The following is an 18,307-nucleotide window of genomic DNA, read 5'->3' on the forward strand; positions in this document are numbered from 1 at the left end:
AGGTTTGAACTTAAGACTGTAGAATTAAGGGGCAATTAGCTATAGCCTAATTCTCCTATGCAGAAGCCTAATTTTTCTCTGTTTCTAGAACATCAAAAGGGCAACAATTTTTATTTGCAAATTACTTAATCTTATTTTTTTTTTATTCTTGTATGAAATGTCAGCTGTACATTTTTTCACAATACTTTAGCAAATTGCTTTGAATTAGGTTTCCAAAAAACAGATTCAAACACTGTCAAATTATATTCATGTTACTTTGTCTATTGATGTGTTCGTAAGGTACATTGCATCTTCTTTTACAGTAGCTTGAAAACCAATATTTTAAACACATCTTTTTGCAAACTGTTTAATCCCTGCTTTCCTCTGATTATCACATTGAGAATTTATACCCTCATTGACCTTGTCCAAAAAGAAAGCCACATTGATTATTATAGCTCCTCATAGACATAATTAGACAAGTCAGGAGATTTTTAAAACTAGGCCAATTATTATGTGTTTAGACCATTGTACAGTGTTCTATGTTTAGGCCTTAGTATGATCATGGAGGTATAAAAATACAGTATATGATGTTCTGTAGTTAAAGACAAGACTACAGAGCCAGCTAAAACCATTAGCCTCTGGAGGAAAAGAAATTTTAACATAGAACAACTGTTTTCTCTATGGTACAACTAATTTTTCTATAAGGGGCCCTGTCCAGATTTTAAATTTGAAAAAACATGTGACATGCCTAAATATGGTAATGATGACATCACATCTTGACCATATATAGGCACACCATGGCTATATATGGGCATACAACAGTTTATTGTCAAAGAAAATTTGATAGTGTAGACAGAGCTATAGACACTGACAGGGTGATTGATGAAACACGTTGGAATCAGCTAATAGGTTACATATTTTTAAAAAAATAAAAAACCGGGGGTAATTATGGCTAGTTATGCTGTTTTCCCTCCAGTTTTCAATATTAAAAAATCTGTATCATATTAACCGTTACTCAGTTTTTTGTACTGTACTCCTTCAGTGTCTGAGAAAGTTAGTTGTACAAAATACAGTTTTTTTTGCCTCCAGAGCCTGGCTTTAAAAGGCTGCCTATAGATTGCTAAATTGCAATCTGTTCCTGGTTTTCCTTTCTGGATTTTCTGAATAATTGATATCGTTATTTAACATGCATGTTGTAACTTATAAATATTACACTGCCATCCATTTTAACTAATATATCGCAAACTATTCACTGGCGCTCCAGACACTTAGTATCCATAAATGCACATTAAATTCTTAATATATCATGAAGAGCAAGCAATCTTTTAACCATGTTCCCAATAATTTTATTTTGAAAGGTGAAATACCAATTCATCTTGTAATGTACAACCTACTTGTACAAGTAGTTTGCTTTTGGCATAATAGCAGCCTATATATTACATGTCAATTTGAAAAAAAATATAATATTAGGATACAAAATTTTAAATAAAAATAGAAAATTAATAAAGCTAATTATTTGAAGAGAATTAGAAGGCAAGCTATTTCTGTTTATTTTTATCTTCACTGATACTTGTCTAGAAGACACACTGATGTCTCAAGATCTACTGAGGAGACTAAAAACTAGGCCAATTACACTCTTTAGACCGTAGTGATCTATAATTGAAAACGAGAACAGAAAATTAATGAATAGCAACAAAAGCAGCTGAACCGGTGGCTTAGAAAATTATAAAACAATGGCTGAAACGATTCAGGACAAAATTATCAGAGCCGAAATAACTGAATAACATCATCATGATATTACTGTAGAATACATAGTAATCAAGGCCTTTGCGTAAGTCTGGTTTGTCGTCTAATTAAATAAGCATTCATTGTTTAACATACACTGTAGTCTGTATTGTTTCACAATCATTAGCTTGTGGTTGTAGTTTTTTCAGTACTGTACTTCAATCAGTCATTGTGAATTAATAACACAGTAAAGATTGTATAACTACATAGCAATGCTCTCTCTGATGTTCTCCGCCTGTATGCTTGATCTGTTTGGTTCCGTTCTGCTGTGGCTTTCAATTGTTGAATACTTTCTTCTCTTTTCAAACAATTGCTGAATTTGTTTGATATTATTTCCGCTTCAAATCTAGTATAAACAGGAGGCTCAAAGAGAAAGTTTAGAAATTTGGGTTATCTAATGCCGTGATAATAATGTTTTAATGACATTTTGTTGCGGCTTTGTAATATAATTGTTTGAAATTACCTGAGATTTTATCTATTCTATTGCGATAATGTTGGTATTTTTCCCAATAATGGCTTAACTTTATATACCAATTCCACTGTATTGTTAACAGTGTTTCTGCCAAATAATTCTACTAACTGAGTTTTTTTCTTTTTTTTTAATTTATTTTTTTTTATTTTTTTTTTTCTTTTTTTTTTATTATTTCTTAACACAGGGAGGTAGGTCTATGTTGCTTGGAATGTAGCTAATTCAATAATTTATTGATTACTAAAATTATCAACAGCTAGGGGATTTAAAAAAAAAAATGTTTGGTAGCATTCTGTATCTTTCATTAATTACGGTAGATTATTTTGAGTGTGTTATGAATAATCATTTTGGTTTCTCTTTTTATTTTCTAGGGCAGCTTGTTTGACAGATGTAAGTATCCTGTTTGATCTATGCTTGCTACTAATCAAATTAATTATGGAAACAAAGAGGGACCACCTAATACAGTAGGAACGTTAAAGATGTTAAGTAAATTATTAACCGATCTAGCCACAGATAATTAATTAGACTTTCCATGAAAAGCATTGTTCAATCAAAATATTTTGATTTCAGTCAGTACAGTATATTCTTTATATTTTTTATAAACATTAATTTTGAATATTACTTGGCACTTAAATTGCACACTATATAGCCAAACGAATAATGATATAATTGTACCAACTTGGAAAGTTTTTAAAGGTTAAAAGAAAAAACCTTCATTCGTTGTTAATTACCAAATTAATCAAAACTCAGAGCGGCTTGCTTGACTGATAGAACTATCCTCTTCCATGTCTGTTCTACTGAACAGTTTAATTATTGAAACAGAAGAGGTATCAATAGTAGTAACATCAGCAATGCAAAATAAATTGATAACCTATCTAGCAACAGAGATGCTTCCTGCATAGCTTTGATCAAAAAGCATTATGTAGATTTCAATGAATTCTCCATATTTCACTTCAGAATTTATCTTTGATAAAAATACTTTTCATTCAAATTACACACACACACACACACACAACAAAACTAATAATAATATGACTGTATCACCTTCAAATACATTTTAAGACAAAAGTTGTTACACAACTAGAACAAACATACTCTCATTTAAAAATGTATAACCATTTGTATTTTTTTTTTCTTTTAATGATTATGTAACTTTACCACTTTCAAAAGTAGTAATTAATTACTGAAAATGCCTATTAATCATATGCTACATTCACTTTTTAATAAATCTCACAAATTGATTTCAAATAAGTTATAACTTTCAAAGAGATATACAGTAATACAGATTGAAACAGTGTGTTCATTGATTTTACATATTCTAACCAATTTGAGGGCTCAGATTTACTAGCTTCCCAGCAAACACAAAACGTTCTTTTTTAACACCAAACTGTTACGTTATCATTAACATACTTATAACGTAATATTGTTAGCTGGGTTAACGCAAACATTTTAACGCCTATGAGCTCTCGGAGGAAAAGCCCCTGGGCCCCCCCCCCAAACAACAGGGGGCACCAAGCTCCTCTTATTACTGTACTACCCAGCACAGTAATACAGAGCCTTGGCCAGTCTTTTTAGGTGTTACATCCATATCTTTTTAAGTAGGGAGACCCACCCCAAAGGGCCCCAGTATTTTCTCACCCCAGGCTCTATGCTTTGTGATTACGATACTGCACATGGCTATTACTTGCAGTTTAAGGCCACTCCTTTGAACATTGAATTAGGTTGAGTTTGGTGGGACTGCTTTAATAGGGGCCCAGAAAATGCAAGCAGTTTTGTAGGTACAGTCAAACTCTTTAGCTAGTCCCAGAGGACAGAAAATGAACTTTTACATATTCAAACATGCCATACAATAATCTCATGGTTGATTTCACTTGCTATCCAACCTAACAACCCAAGCTTAGGCTTATTAAAGAAATATGATCATAAGTTATGTGTCGCTGGACTAATTGTGTTACAATCGCATATTGTCCCAGCCTGCAAGGAATGATAATCAATATGAAATTACAAAATTCAATCCTTAATCCTAATTAGTAATTACAAAATTATAATAATTTATGATCTATGAACTAAAGATGAACAGGACACTGTGCTGGAATGAAATATGTTCAATGGTCATATTAATCGATTGACTGGACACTGAAAAAAGGCTACTGCAGTAATATACAGCAGGTACATTGACAATCAATCTAGATCCAGGAACAGAATTGTTAAATTTGATCACATTGTTTAAAACCAGGCTCTGGAGGAAAACAAAATAAAATTGATATGAGGTAAAGACCGGTTAATGGGTTAGGAGTTCTTGATTATTTTAAAATTGGGGTAAAATGATGTTAATAAATTTTGGTTACGACCCTTTTTTCCCCAGATTTAAAGTATAAAAAAATCTGTATAGCAATAACCGTTTCTGAGTTTTTTGTCAAACGTCAAAAGGTCCACTGATTAATCTCAGATAAGATAGTATAATACATACTCCAAGTATCAAAATGCACGTCGTCCCAACACGATGGCGTGTATTTCGATACTTGGAGTATGTATTATACTATCTTTTGTCAAACATCTTTTTGTGATCGGATGTTCAACATATAAAAAAAACGGGACAAATGGGAATGGCATCAGCTTGGGGAGGTCTTTAACAACAGTAGTTGCAGCAGCAAAAATGGCTTAAAAAGTTATGCTAATTAATAACTTTACATCTCATTGCATGAGGAACAAATTGCATTCAAGGAACATCTTGGATCTCCCTTGGATTATTTGAAAAATATAAAATAGGAAAGCCTAGCATTTACAACATTAATATATTTTAATAAATATTTTAAAATGATTATTGTTTATTTTCATTTGAGCCTCCACTTTCAGGATGCAATAGACTTTTGGTTGTTCGGGCTCTAAGTGCATTAAACCTTTATTAATTTCTGCAAGAGGTTCAGTGGTGGAGTTATTTTTCATCATCATCATCATCATCATCATCATCATCATCATCATTATCACCATCATCATCACCATCATCATCATCATGATCTATTTCACTCACTTTTGTGTGAAACCCTCCTTCAACACTTAACATCTTTTTTTCTCCATTGCTGTTCTCTACCCAGTTTGTTGTTCCCATGTATGTCTGATGTCATTCCTGCACCTTTTCTTTTTTCTTCCTTTCCTCCCCTTTCCAGTTCTTAGTTGCCAACTTGTTAATGTCTTTAGTCCATCTATTGTCTTCTATTCATGAAGTGTCCTGCCCATCTCCATTTAATTTCTTTAATCTTATTAAAAATCCTGGTTTTTGATCCCAAGAGCTCAGGAAGGCAGTATCTTTAGCTATAACTCCATATCAAAATTATCTACACATTTTTAGGTCCAAAAAGTATAACAGAAAAAAAGGTATTACATTGCTATAACAGACAACTTCTCAAGGTCGACACTAATAGAATGGTTTATTTCTCATTTAAAACTTCAAAAATGTAATCGATTTTAGATTCTACATTATTGTCAAGGTTGTGATAATAACAAATTGTTGTTATTGTCTGGATGGAGTTGTTGCTTGGTGGCTAATAACCGATTAATGCAAAACAAAAATGTTGTACATGACGCGTGCTGGGGAATAATAATGTGCTTCCTGCTTCATCGCGTCCTTGTGCATGTGCATCTGTGTAAGATTAGCACGCATCCCGTAAAATAACGATGTAAGAAAAAACAGACATTGCAGAGCCCTGTAATACTCCCGAGAAAACATTTACCAAATTGGTAAAAGACACTTAACAATTGGTTGACTCCCGAGATGTACAGCGTGTATCTGTGTGCATACTTATTGTGCGGAGCTCATTTTACTTCGTGCTAGCAGGGGGTCCGGGGGACAAAAGACCCTAGTCAGGAACCTTTGGACCCCCTGTCGGGAAATTTCCAGCAAGCTTGCGAGAGAAAAATCTAATCTCGAGCGCTGAAAGTACAATTCAAGCATGCCATACTAAGCAGTGTTACCGTACGTGTGTGGTGTTTTTTACTATTGCGATGTACTAGTACCCCCGAAAACTTGCATGGTTTTCTATTAAATTATCATTTTTAAATAAAGAACCCTGTAATTAACACATTATATTATTAATTAATTTTCTTACTCTAATTTTTCCCAGACCAGGGGAGCTAGGCTTCCCCGACTGGGTTGGACCCCTTGTCGTGGTGCTTGGACCCCTGTCAGATAGCTTTGACCCCCTCGTTGGGGAATTCCTGTTTCTCACAACTCCCTTTCCTAAAGCCCTGTCCAGACTATCAAATTTTCTTATACCTTATTTAGAGAACATGAAATACAGAGGAGAGCAAAGAAAAAATAAAAATAAAATTTTGTTTTCTCATTCAGGAAAATAGAAATGCCAGCAACTTAGTCATATAGTAAAATAAAAAATTAATTTTATTGAGGAGGAAACACGATTTTGTGCGATGAAAACATTAATAGAGGGCGCCCTTAGGCCCTTTGCTCAAGATTCTATCACATGTGGATAAAAAAATACAAGCAGTACATTAATCAAATTGACGAATGCTTTAATAATTTAACCGTGACAAAAAAATTAAAATTTCTTATTTGGAAATTTCACCGTGGGCATAATAAAAATTTATTATTATTATTTTTTTAATTTTCTTTTTTTATGGCGACAGGTGTGTTAATCAAAAGTGATTTTTTTTTTCTTTATTCGAAATCATTGTTATCAGCGGCTGACTTGTTCACATAAAGTGTTAAAATACGGTAGTCTTCTGTAAGCAGCATCATAAACTACATCAAGCATCACAGTGACAAGTTACTTGCAGTTGAATATGAATCAAAATGTATTAAGATTAACAATCACTTCATCAACTTGTGAAAATTGAAATGAATATCTATGAACATGTCTCAAGTATTTATCTAGTAATCACCAGCGAATAGAATTGTCTCCAACGCCCATCCTAACACCTCGCTTGTTTACAATAAATCGTAAGTGCTTGAAAACCTTGTCACAGGATGAAGTTTCTATTTCCATATCACTTACAGAGTCATTGAAATTTCACACCTGGAAAATTGAATAGTAATTGCACTATTGATGCTTGTGTGTGGAGGATTGTTGTTTAATCCCTTTTAATGTTCTATTTTCTCTATGATATAAGCAAGAAGACTTCCTTGATGTTACCTTACACCGCAGTATACATTCAAATCTTATAAACATTAAATTCACTTCCAGTTTCCATAAATTTTATTATTAATTTCTTATTTCATTCTAATCCAATAGCGATTTATTCACCATATACTGATGGAAATGATCCTTTATTATACCATTATACGAGAAAAAAGTTCGACATGTCCATTTCTACTGGCATTTCAGCTTGTCTTCCCTGCTAAATTTTGCAAGTTTAGCCTGTATCCCATATATTATCCATGTAAGAAAAACAGGCATCGTAAAGGCGTGTAGACTTTTAAGATATTTGGCGTCAATCTGTGCGCATGCTCACAGGTGCATGGCATATTAATTCTGTAGCATCTCGGCATTTAAAAACTATTTTACTTTTTAAGGCTCATAAAATTTAAAGCAATAAATTTTATATGCATACCTTGATTTATTTCTTAAATTATAAATTAACTCTGATTTTATTTCAGTTCAGTAATATTGGTGCTTTGTAAATGTTTTACTTATTATTAATTCAAATTTACACTCGTTTTTAATTTCAATACATAACCTTTAGCCTTTAATTCACTGACTGTTGATGTTTCTGTTTCACTGAATTTCATCCTCATATCTAAACAATGCTTATCTTTAATTTAATGATTTTTACATAAAAAAATGAGGCCATTGACTGTCGCTGGCTCTAAGCAAACCTATATGACTGCACTTATTGAACTATACGCTTACCCCTAGGCATACCCATATGACTAACTGTATCATTGTACTGTAACAACCCCAGGCCTAACTACATTACTCGGTGTCAATACTTGCATTGGACTGACATAGCTACCTTGAGGCCTACCTACTGTACAGTTTAACAACTGCTGTTTAATTACTGAGAAGTCATAATTTGATGTTTATAGCTACTGGGCTGCATTTACTGAATTAAATAACATCACACTCTGTACATCAAATTCGTTCTAAACTGTCATTTGTATTAATATAAGACATGGTAATATTCTTTAATATCATATTCAGTTTGCAAACAAGTGAAGTATGAAATTGCAATATTGACACTGAACACAATACAAAATGAAATACGCACTACTATATGTTCATATAAACAATAAAAACTGCACATTTCTCGCATTGAATTTAAGATAACCATCTCAAGCATCACTGTTGTGTGACAGCTAAGAAGTTTGGGATGTCAGCCACCAACCTAAACAATATTTTACTGAGATAAATATTATATTGTGTAGAATAATATTTTTCAAATATTTGAATAATATTTACTTGCCAGCATAGTACCAAATTACAGCTCACATCAAATGGAAAGTAAAACATAGAGCATTGCTTTGCAATAAGAAAAAAAAATCCACAAGTCAACAAAGAATGAAAAAGTAGAAAACAATTGCAATATCTTTACACACTAAATTGTAATAATGATAATCAATTAGTCATTCAATTGTTAAATTCTACTACCCACAGTAAAGCGAACAAAAATAAATGAAATATTAAAAAATAACGTCAATGAAAATTATGGCAACCACTACAAAAGAAACATAGAGACCTGAAACAAAGTACATCATTTTGTACTTTATATACCTCATCAGTGTATTGGTTTTATTATCTAAAAAAATATACTTTTTAGAAAAGAAAGGAAGTTTTTTATTCAGATTAAAGTCTATCCTTCTTTCATACATCAATGCTATGTTATTTGAAATCCAATGTCTGTGTAAATGTTATTTGTGATTTTAACATCTCAGCCTTAGCATGAGGAGGCATGAACCATGAAGATGTGAATCATGCTACTGACACGACTTGGAATCTAGGGAAATGGAAAAGAAAATTACCAACACCTTTGAAGAGCAGGTCACTTCAAGAAGAGGAGTAGTCTACTGTAGGAGGGAAAGAGAAAATTAAGAATAGAAAATATAAAAGAGGACAAATACATAAAAGGGGATTTAGCTAGAAGGGAAGAAACAGGAAAATATTTCTTAAACTCAAAGGAAATGAGGAAAAATAATGTGGAAGAGAAAGATTAAGAAGAGAAAAATAGAAATGAAGAATGTGGAATTAAACTAGAAAAGAGGGAAGAGGAAAATTAGAGGCTATGATAAAACAGGAGAAAGATGAAAAAAAGAGAAAATAGGAAACAAAAAATATAGAAAGTTCGACTTTCAAAGAGAAGGAAGTAAATATATAAGACACTAGTATATAAATATATTTTTAACAAATTTTATTTATTTTGTTATATTTTTAGGTGTCGATCTTGAGACAGATGCCTAGTCTGGAGGTCATCGGTTTGAGCGTCAACAGCCTCACGACCTTAGAAGACTTCTTGCACTGTCCAAACCTTGTAGAGTTATACATAAGAAAAAACTGCATCGCAGATTTATCCGAGATTTGGCATCTTCGAAAGCTGCCGAAACTGCGAGTGTTATGGCTAGCTGATAATCCGTGTGCGGCGGGAGACATGTACAGAATGACTGTTTTGAAGATCTTACCAAATCTACAGAGATTAGATAATGTTGGTAAGCAAACTTTGTTTTTGTGTGTGCGAGTTTTTTTTTTTCAAGTCGTTAAACAATGAGTTACGTTGTTGAGGCCAGCGAGTTGAACGGATGTTGTATTTCATTGCCAAAAACAGGAATTTCTTTCAATCTAAACTAAAATATTATGATTGAGTTTTGATTTATAGTCTTGCGAGAAGGTTATGTCAAGACCATGTCATAAATTGTTGAAGAATCACAAAGAATAACATGTTTGAATATTTGTTTTTTGTATGACCCAGCTGTTACGTCAGAGGAAGTTCACAGGGCGTTAGAATTGGGTGATGATTTACCGTACCCCCTCACAAAATGTAATTCAAACGGCAATATCTCTTTGTACAAGGACAAGCCTGACGGCCCTATTGAACTCAGTCTTGGAGAAACAAAGTAAGTGAAATAAAATCAGGTAAATAGTTCATTCACATCTGATCAACATTTGCTAGGATTAAGTCAGCTTAGACTCTGTATCCAACAGTCAGATAGCGCGTAATAGGATTGGTCTAGACTAGACATATCACAAAAGGCAATATTTGAATATTCGTATTATTACATAATTATTTTTATATTTAGATTCTCTTTTCACCAAAATAATTTTTCTTCATTTATATACAATGTGTGATATGAATCAGTAACTTAAAACCCAACTATATATCATCAACAACATCATCATCATCGTCCTCTTGGTCATCACTATCAATATCATAATGTTCATCATGATCATTATCATAATGTTCATCATGATCATTTTTATCATCTTAATTATCATCATTATCATCATCATTATCATCATTTATGTGGTTTAGCCAGATTGTCTTTGATACCAGCTCTCTTTGAATTCATGAAATTATATTCCTCTTTTATTTATTTATATTACTACAAACCCCTTAACTACTGTACATTTCATGACTTTTGTAAAAATGATGTATTACAAAACACAACAGAATCAGTATTCACACACTGACAATTGGTCAAAAATCATTAACATTAATTTTCATTAAATGATATTCTATGAAAGCTTGTGAGGTAAGATACGGTGTCCAATGATGAAACATGTTAGGCTTGGCACCTGACTTCTGACATTAGTTTTCCATTTTCTCTTTGTTATGCATTCAATAACCAATAATGTAATACTAACATAATATAATTATGTCATACATTAAATAATAAATTAAAAATCATCTTGAATACCATAAATTTTATTACAGTCAGCATACTACAAGATATAATTTTTTTTGTTTTTAATAAGAAATAAAACCTAATGAAAGTATAATACCTAAATATAGTTTGTTTATTTCTTTTATTTCAGCAATATTTAAGGAGGGTGGCCCTTTCAACTTCCCTGAAGGGAGGCTGATGTTCAGGAGTCCTCTTTTATAAATACAATATAACATTGTTCGATAAATCATCATGTAACAAATGAATGCTGTGTATTAGTATAAATTATGATTAGTTAAACATGTAGAGTCTAATCCTTATATATATTAACAGTTTTCTGTCTTAAATAATCTTGAAGCTTTATTTATTTCAAGATAGGCTGCCATAGCTAATATAATGCCATTAAGGCTTTTACGATTAGATGACCTGATCGATAGACCAAAATCAGAACTGTTTTGATTCTAATCGTATGTAAATTTACCTATGATACCTCTATCCTTAAAGCAGTGCCTAGATTGAGCTACTAGGCCATACTAGTCAAAACTGTTCACACTGCCATCGTCAATCAGCAGACAGCGTTCACAGAGAGTGGAGTTGGAGTCATTGGTCTAGATCTAGTAAAAATGAAGTACTGTATATTAGAACCGATGATACCTCTGCTCTCAAAGCAGTGACTATAGATCCAGTTAAAAACAACTAGGCTAGACTAGACAAAACCAGTTAGCATTTTGTATGCTAAAAAGTAGATTAACTTTAGATCTAGTAAAAGTGAACTATATTATAAGTACAATAAAGATTAAACTTATGCCAAGATCGTAACTTGTAGCTCAATCCAATTTATTTAGGTCATGTCATAAACCAGACATTACATTTTAAGAGAATTGTTCTCTTTTATAATCACATATCAAAATCATGAATGATGTCTTCTAGGTTTCTTAATATTCTCACTCATGACACAGAAATTGCATCGTAAAATATCAAAGGTGAAAATTTGTTTTCAAAGTATGACATACAGAATCTACCAAGAGAGGAATGTATTGAGAGAAGATTGGACCGTGGAGGTTACACGTAGATGATATTATTACTTGTATTATTGGACTGCTGGGGTTACACTTGAATAATAAAACCTGTATATAACAAGATTCTTTCAAGAGTTAAATATTCTTTTTTTTTAATGTCAAAGAAATTATATATAAAGGTAGTTCATCAATGAAAGTTCCTTATTATGTTTGTATTTTTTTTTAAATATCTGGTGGGAATCGAACCGCAATCTCTCACTATCTTGGTGAGTGTCATACCGTTTACTAGGTCACAAAGGCTCATACGATATCATTACGGATCTAAGACTGCTAGTCTCTCTTCATTCATACAACTTGAGGGCTCGCATTTAGTGGAGCCAATTTTTAAGCTACATGTATGTAATAGCTTAGGTAATGTAAATCAAAGACAATGAACTTCAATGGTCAATTGCTCCCCTCACCCCACTTCAGTTACTCTCCCCTAAACAATTTTTGAATGCATGATCGTAAGTAGCCATGTCATACCAGTAATGGTTCCATCCTTGCAAAATTATCATTAATTATTATTATTTTTATCAGAATCAAACTAATTTTTTTAAGTAAACAAAGAAATCTAAGATTTCTGATTATAAAATAAATGTAGTATAATTAATTATTGATTATGTATCTAATTGCTTCTTTTGGTATATAAGTTACTTGCGTTTCACAAACCATTATATTTGTTGCATCACTTAAATGTCATGTACCTATCCGCCATCTTCGTTCATCTTCAAAAAATCTTTTGACAGTTCCATCTCCTCAAAACAAAACCAAAACATATGGTCAACATGCTTTTTCTGTTCAAGCTCCTTCTCTGTGGAATTCTCTTCCTTTTTCTGTTCGTAATTCGCCTAATTTATATTCTTTTAAGAAGAACTTAAAGTTTCACCTTTTTGAGAAATGTTACTGAGTTTTGAATTTTTGAATTGGCGCTATATAAATGTTTATTATTATTATTATTATTATTATTATTATTATTATTATTATTATTATTATTATGTTTATTAATCATTAAATAATAAAATGTTATTAATTTGTATCAAATCAAGGCATTTTCAGATGGTTTTTTGATAGTATGAATATTTTTTGTTACCTCTAGAGAGATTATTAGCATGTTCAATAATTACTATTCTGTTTTTTCTTTTCCTAATTTTTATGTGCAGTAAGATTAGGCAACAGTTAGGGCTACGAGCACTGCCAGCTGAAAAGATATCACCTATGAAGAGCCATCATCGCTCTGGAAAATCAAGGGTAAGTGATATAGACTGGTCAGAATCAGTGGTCATCGTTTGTCGTGACAACTTTAATTACCAAAAGTATGATCATAAAAACATTTTGTCTTCGATATCCATTCTCCTCCCTTCAATTTGATTAGATCATTTAATGATGTTTCTGAGGTAGGAAGAGGACAGAGAGGGAAAGATATGTAACCCACTCAAGGAAAAACAGGCTTTTGTCTCAAAAAACGAAAAAAATTACATTAGATTTTTTATTACCTAGAGGTCAAAAAGCTAATAATTGATGCAAAAATTGTTGAAAACGGGTTAACAAATGGCAAAGATAGAATGAAGATATTCCAACATTCTTTTAAGATGGTCAATGAATGGGAATTTTAGCTGATTTATGGACTTCCAATTGTGATGACAAGTGCCTGGTTTTGGGAGAGTCGCATTGTCACATATTTAAAAAGAACATACAAGGCCTTTAGCCTCCTGTGGAGATCATAGTTCGTCTTACAGTAGATATGAAAAAAAAAACATCTCAATCAATCAATCAATTCTATTCCAACAGTTGGACTTCTTGTGTTCTATAGCAATCACCTCAAGCTAACCGAAACTTTTGTCAACATCCAGTATATAAAATCTTGTTTGTTATTGGTAAACACTAATTCATTTCAGATGACAACATTGAAAGTAATTAGTATGCATAGTTTATTCTCTAAATATGAACGAAATGAAGCATATTTGAATCATTCCATTTCTATTTATAATCATTAAGTTATATTTCCAAATTTTCTTCCCTATCCCTCCCCAATTCAATTTAGTACTGATGCAAAAAATAATGTAACTTTTAATTTCTTCCCTCAAAATATTACCACACCTGAAAAAGTCAGATATAATATTGTCTAATGGGATATGATTATTTTGTTTGTGTGTAAGTAGATGAGGCTGGAAGGCTATTCAAATCCATAAGCAATTATCTAAACACAACTATCACCTAGGGATTCTAAACTAAACCATTTGATAATCTTCTTTTCAATGCAGACATCATGTTTCTATAATGTCCAGCCTTTGTTTATAACTGTTAATTGTAAGTTAATGAAGTTAGACAGCAGTGAAGTGTTTGTCAATTAGAAGAAATCTTAACATAAATACCAGCTGTGCTTCCTGTTTAACAGAAAATAAATTACGAATATATTCCATGTAGAAAAAAAAAACATTTTTGATGTTATAATAGCTTGAAGATACTTTTTTTCTTTGCAACATAACTATTCGGGAAATTTGTAAAACAGATATTTATTGTGTTGCCTGTTAACCAATGAACATGCTGTCAAAGGAAACAAGAAAATTGTTTGTAATGTCGATGATTTATCCGTGTATTGGGAAATGCGGAAAATATTGCAGCCAACTAGACTATAGCTTAGTCTGATGTTATGCAAGGATGGTGACATTTATGTACTCAAATTGAAGTGAAGCAAAAGCAAAAAAAGAAAACAAATCAGAAACCTATTTCTCTTCAATGTCTGTATACAATTTATTTACAGCAGATGCCTTGTTATATTTTAACAATGAGGTCAATCGATAAGTTATAATAATATTATATATAATATACATATAATATTATTCGGCAAAGTGAAAGTACAATGTTGCCACGAGCAAGGAACAGACATGAACCCAAACAGTAAACTGCTCTCTCCATAAAGAAAAATACAGATATGCAAAAAATTGAGTTTTAAAAAGTATAACTGATTAAAAATTATTAATTTGGATTTGGGAGGATACAGAAGTTAATGTATGTTTCCAATTGCTATTGCAATATTTTGAGCCTTTTTTCATAGCTACCAATTTTGATATGAGGTAGAATGGTGTTGACGATCAAAAAATAATTAAATACTGCTGTTAATATTTTCTTTAGATAGACCCTTAGCTGTAAATAAATCTAAGGATTTTTGAAGTAAGTTCTGCTAACGGATGAGGGTAAATAATTTAAATAGAAAATGATATAACAGCGGAAAGTAAGTAACAAGACCCAAAGCGAGGGGCAACCTGTGAGAAAAAAAACTAGTGACAGATGGACTAAATAAAGTAACAAGTGACATGGACTGAGTATTTTTTTAATAGAAAAACAGTGGAAAGTAAGTAAAGAAGACCCAAAGTGAGGGGGAGATTGTGAAAGAAAAACAGATAAGCGATGAAGTAAATAATGTAACATTTAAATAGAAAATGACAACAATGGAAAATAAACTAAACAAGACCCAAAGGGAGGGGCAACTTGTGAAAAAATAAACCAAATATAGAATACAACTTTGTCATGATTTAAACTAGGAACTGGAATGTGTGGCACTTTGCTGAGATAATATTTCAAGAAGCTCCTTGTGATTGGGGAAGCTTTTCACTACACTTGAGATAATTTGTGAAAATCAATCCTTCAAATAGGTTGTGTAATGTCTCCTTAAAGCAGTATTGAATTCTTCTGATGAGCAGAAAATTGATGCGGGTCAAGCTAACGCAATGAGGGGCCAATGGGGACTTGATGTGAAATGCCTGGCCATTGATTCTCACTTTATTGAAATCTGATTTACATAGATCAATGCACCACAAATCATTTATGAACTGTACTATAATAAGAGTCTGTTAGTTACTGTAGTAACCTGATGATAATGGTGGTGGAAGTAATAATGAGTTCGTGATAAAAATAATAATGATATTATGATGCAAGATTCGTTTTATCCATCTGACATAAGGTGCAAGAATATAATAAATATAAATATATTTAAACACAAAACGCAATTCATTCATGAATGTTGTTATACTGGTATTTACTATGTAGTAAACTGACAGTAATGATGATGATAATAATAATAATAATAATAATAATAATAATAATAATAATAATAATAATAATAATAATAATTTTTCTCTTGATTCCCTGCATGCAATGATCAAAGTGATTGTGAGATAGTGATAAGAATAATGATGATAATGGTTGACTTATAATTCAAGACTCAATATACCAGTGTGTACTGTTACAAAATTTCCCCTCCTTGCTCGTGCTTTACATGGCCCCATATTTTTCTCTCGATTCTCTGCATGCAATGAGTATTTTACCATATGCTTGATATCAACCGCTAATTAAGACACTAGTCCTAATGTTCAATTTGAACAAAAAATATGTATCGATTTGCAAGACAGTAAAACACTTCCCATCGTATAATGACCAGGATTTGAACTAAGAGGTGCATGTAAGGACATTACCAACCCATTTAGCAGAATCTAAAGACGCCTTAGTGAATTGTAAACAGGTTAGCAATTCAGAGCCTTTGACGTAACATTCATGAATTAGAATTTATAATGTAATAAACTGTACATGAATTCTTCATGTTGGATAAAGTTTAGATTGGATGGTTGATGGATGCAATGAGAATGTTGATGATGACTTCATTATATGAACACAGCAATATCTCTATAAACAGAGATCAATATATTTTTCAAGTTCATTGTAAACTTTTAAAAAATAATTCACTCAGGGTTTTATTCTTAATAATAATATTTGAATACAAACACTGAAAAAAAGTATAATTTCCAATTTAATGTGACTTGGTTGTTAAGATGCTTTCCTTATGGTTCTAGGAATGTGGATTGGAACCATGATCAATTCCGAAACCCCACTAATTTGAGGCCATTTTTTCAGTGTATCGTCCAACTAACAATCTTCAATCTTGTAATGAAAAACTAAGCCTTCTAATTGGAGGCCCAACCCTCAGCCCACCCTACTTTAAAGGTCCCAAATGTGGTCTTGGATTGGAGGGTGGATTCTAGTTAGCTGCTACCTTCTACGTATATATTTTCATATATGTGTGTGTGTGTGTGTGTGTGTGTGCGCGTGTGTGGAAGCGTGTATATGGTAGCCATCTTAGTAAAGAGAAAGAAATTGACCTAATTGTTAATAAATAAAAATATTTTTAATAGGATTATCAATACAGAATAGTCTATATTGTTGTTTGCTCAAAAATGCAGAATAAATTTCTGTGCTTAAATGTCAGGTATAGTGCAAAATTTATTGCCCTGTATTCTTTACCTGACTTTCAATGAACTCATTTCCGAGTGCCCAGTTTGATCACAGTCTAGGGAACTGACAGCCAACTATTGAAAGAAACCGAAACTATCTCATTTGCAAACGTAAGTTCAAGTCAAAGTAATGCAATAGGATTATGCACGTCGGCTTGAGTACAGGTTATTCTACAGTTGCCATGGACGTGTTGCTAGGTTTGGAAATGTGCCCATAATTTCCCATCAGTGTTGTTTTTTTCAGGATGTACTTTGGCCCTTAGAGAATTAAGAGTACATTACAGTATGCCTCAATCTCCAGTCTTAATGGACATTTTTTTCCCTTCTGCTTTTTTTCTCCCTCCGTTGCTACAGAATTTGTATGCATTGCATGTAATTGCTTCAGGTATTATTAAAAGCATATCCGTTACATTTATGCAGTAAAATATTGAAAGATGAGATGGTTTGGGTTTGTAGATCAAAAGTGCAATAACAAAAATTGGATCTTTCCTTTTATCTCGATTAAAAAATCTGTATAGAAAAATTGCCATATATATATTTATATAAGTAGAAGTGGTTTGGCACAGTGGGAATGGTTTGGTTTCCCAACCTCGAGGTCGGGGTTTCAATCCCCTCGCTGTGCATTTCACTTGCCTCCTTGGGCAAGGCACTTTATCTACATTGCTTGTCTCCACCCAGGAGTATAAATGGGTACCTGGTAGGGTTAAATGCCAAAATGCGCTGATGTAGCTGCTGCAACTTTAGGGAAAGTTTGTGTTCTATAGGCGTCTAATCCAATGAGCGGGGGTAGTAATGTGAAGCGCCTGTCTCTTATACGTATCTAGATGTGTATAAGAGACAGGGGTTAGAGTTAGGGTTAGGGTTAGGGTTAGGGTTAGTGTTAGGGTTAGGGTTAGGGTTA

At 32.4% G+C, this 18,307-nt stretch overlaps 1 protein-coding gene across 2 annotated transcripts in view; it reads left to right on the forward strand.

The window, feature by feature from the left end:
- The window catches only part of LOC117104033 (cilia- and flagella-associated protein 410-like), a 59,587-nt gene that overhangs the window by 31,980 nt on the left and 9,300 nt on the right, over window positions 1–18,307 (forward strand). For both annotated transcript variants that reach the window (XM_033244684.1, XM_033244685.1), the window contains exons 2-5: window positions 2,605–2,623; window positions 9,617–9,887; window positions 10,148–10,292; window positions 13,282–13,369. In XM_033244684.1, coding sequence (XP_033100575.1) covers window positions 2,605–2,623; window positions 9,617–9,887; window positions 10,148–10,292; window positions 13,282–13,369 — 523 coding nt within the window. The remainder of the gene's footprint in view (window positions 1–2,604; window positions 2,624–9,616; window positions 9,888–10,147; window positions 10,293–13,281; window positions 13,370–18,307) is intronic.

Source organism: Anneissia japonica, unplaced genomic scaffold (assembly GCF_011630105.1).
Source record: "Anneissia japonica isolate Jap-2015-1 unplaced genomic scaffold, ASM1163010v1 scaffold287778_len1315358_cov176, whole genome shotgun sequence".
Lineage (NCBI taxonomy): Eukaryota > Metazoa > Echinodermata > Crinoidea > Comatulida > Comatulidae > Anneissia > Anneissia japonica.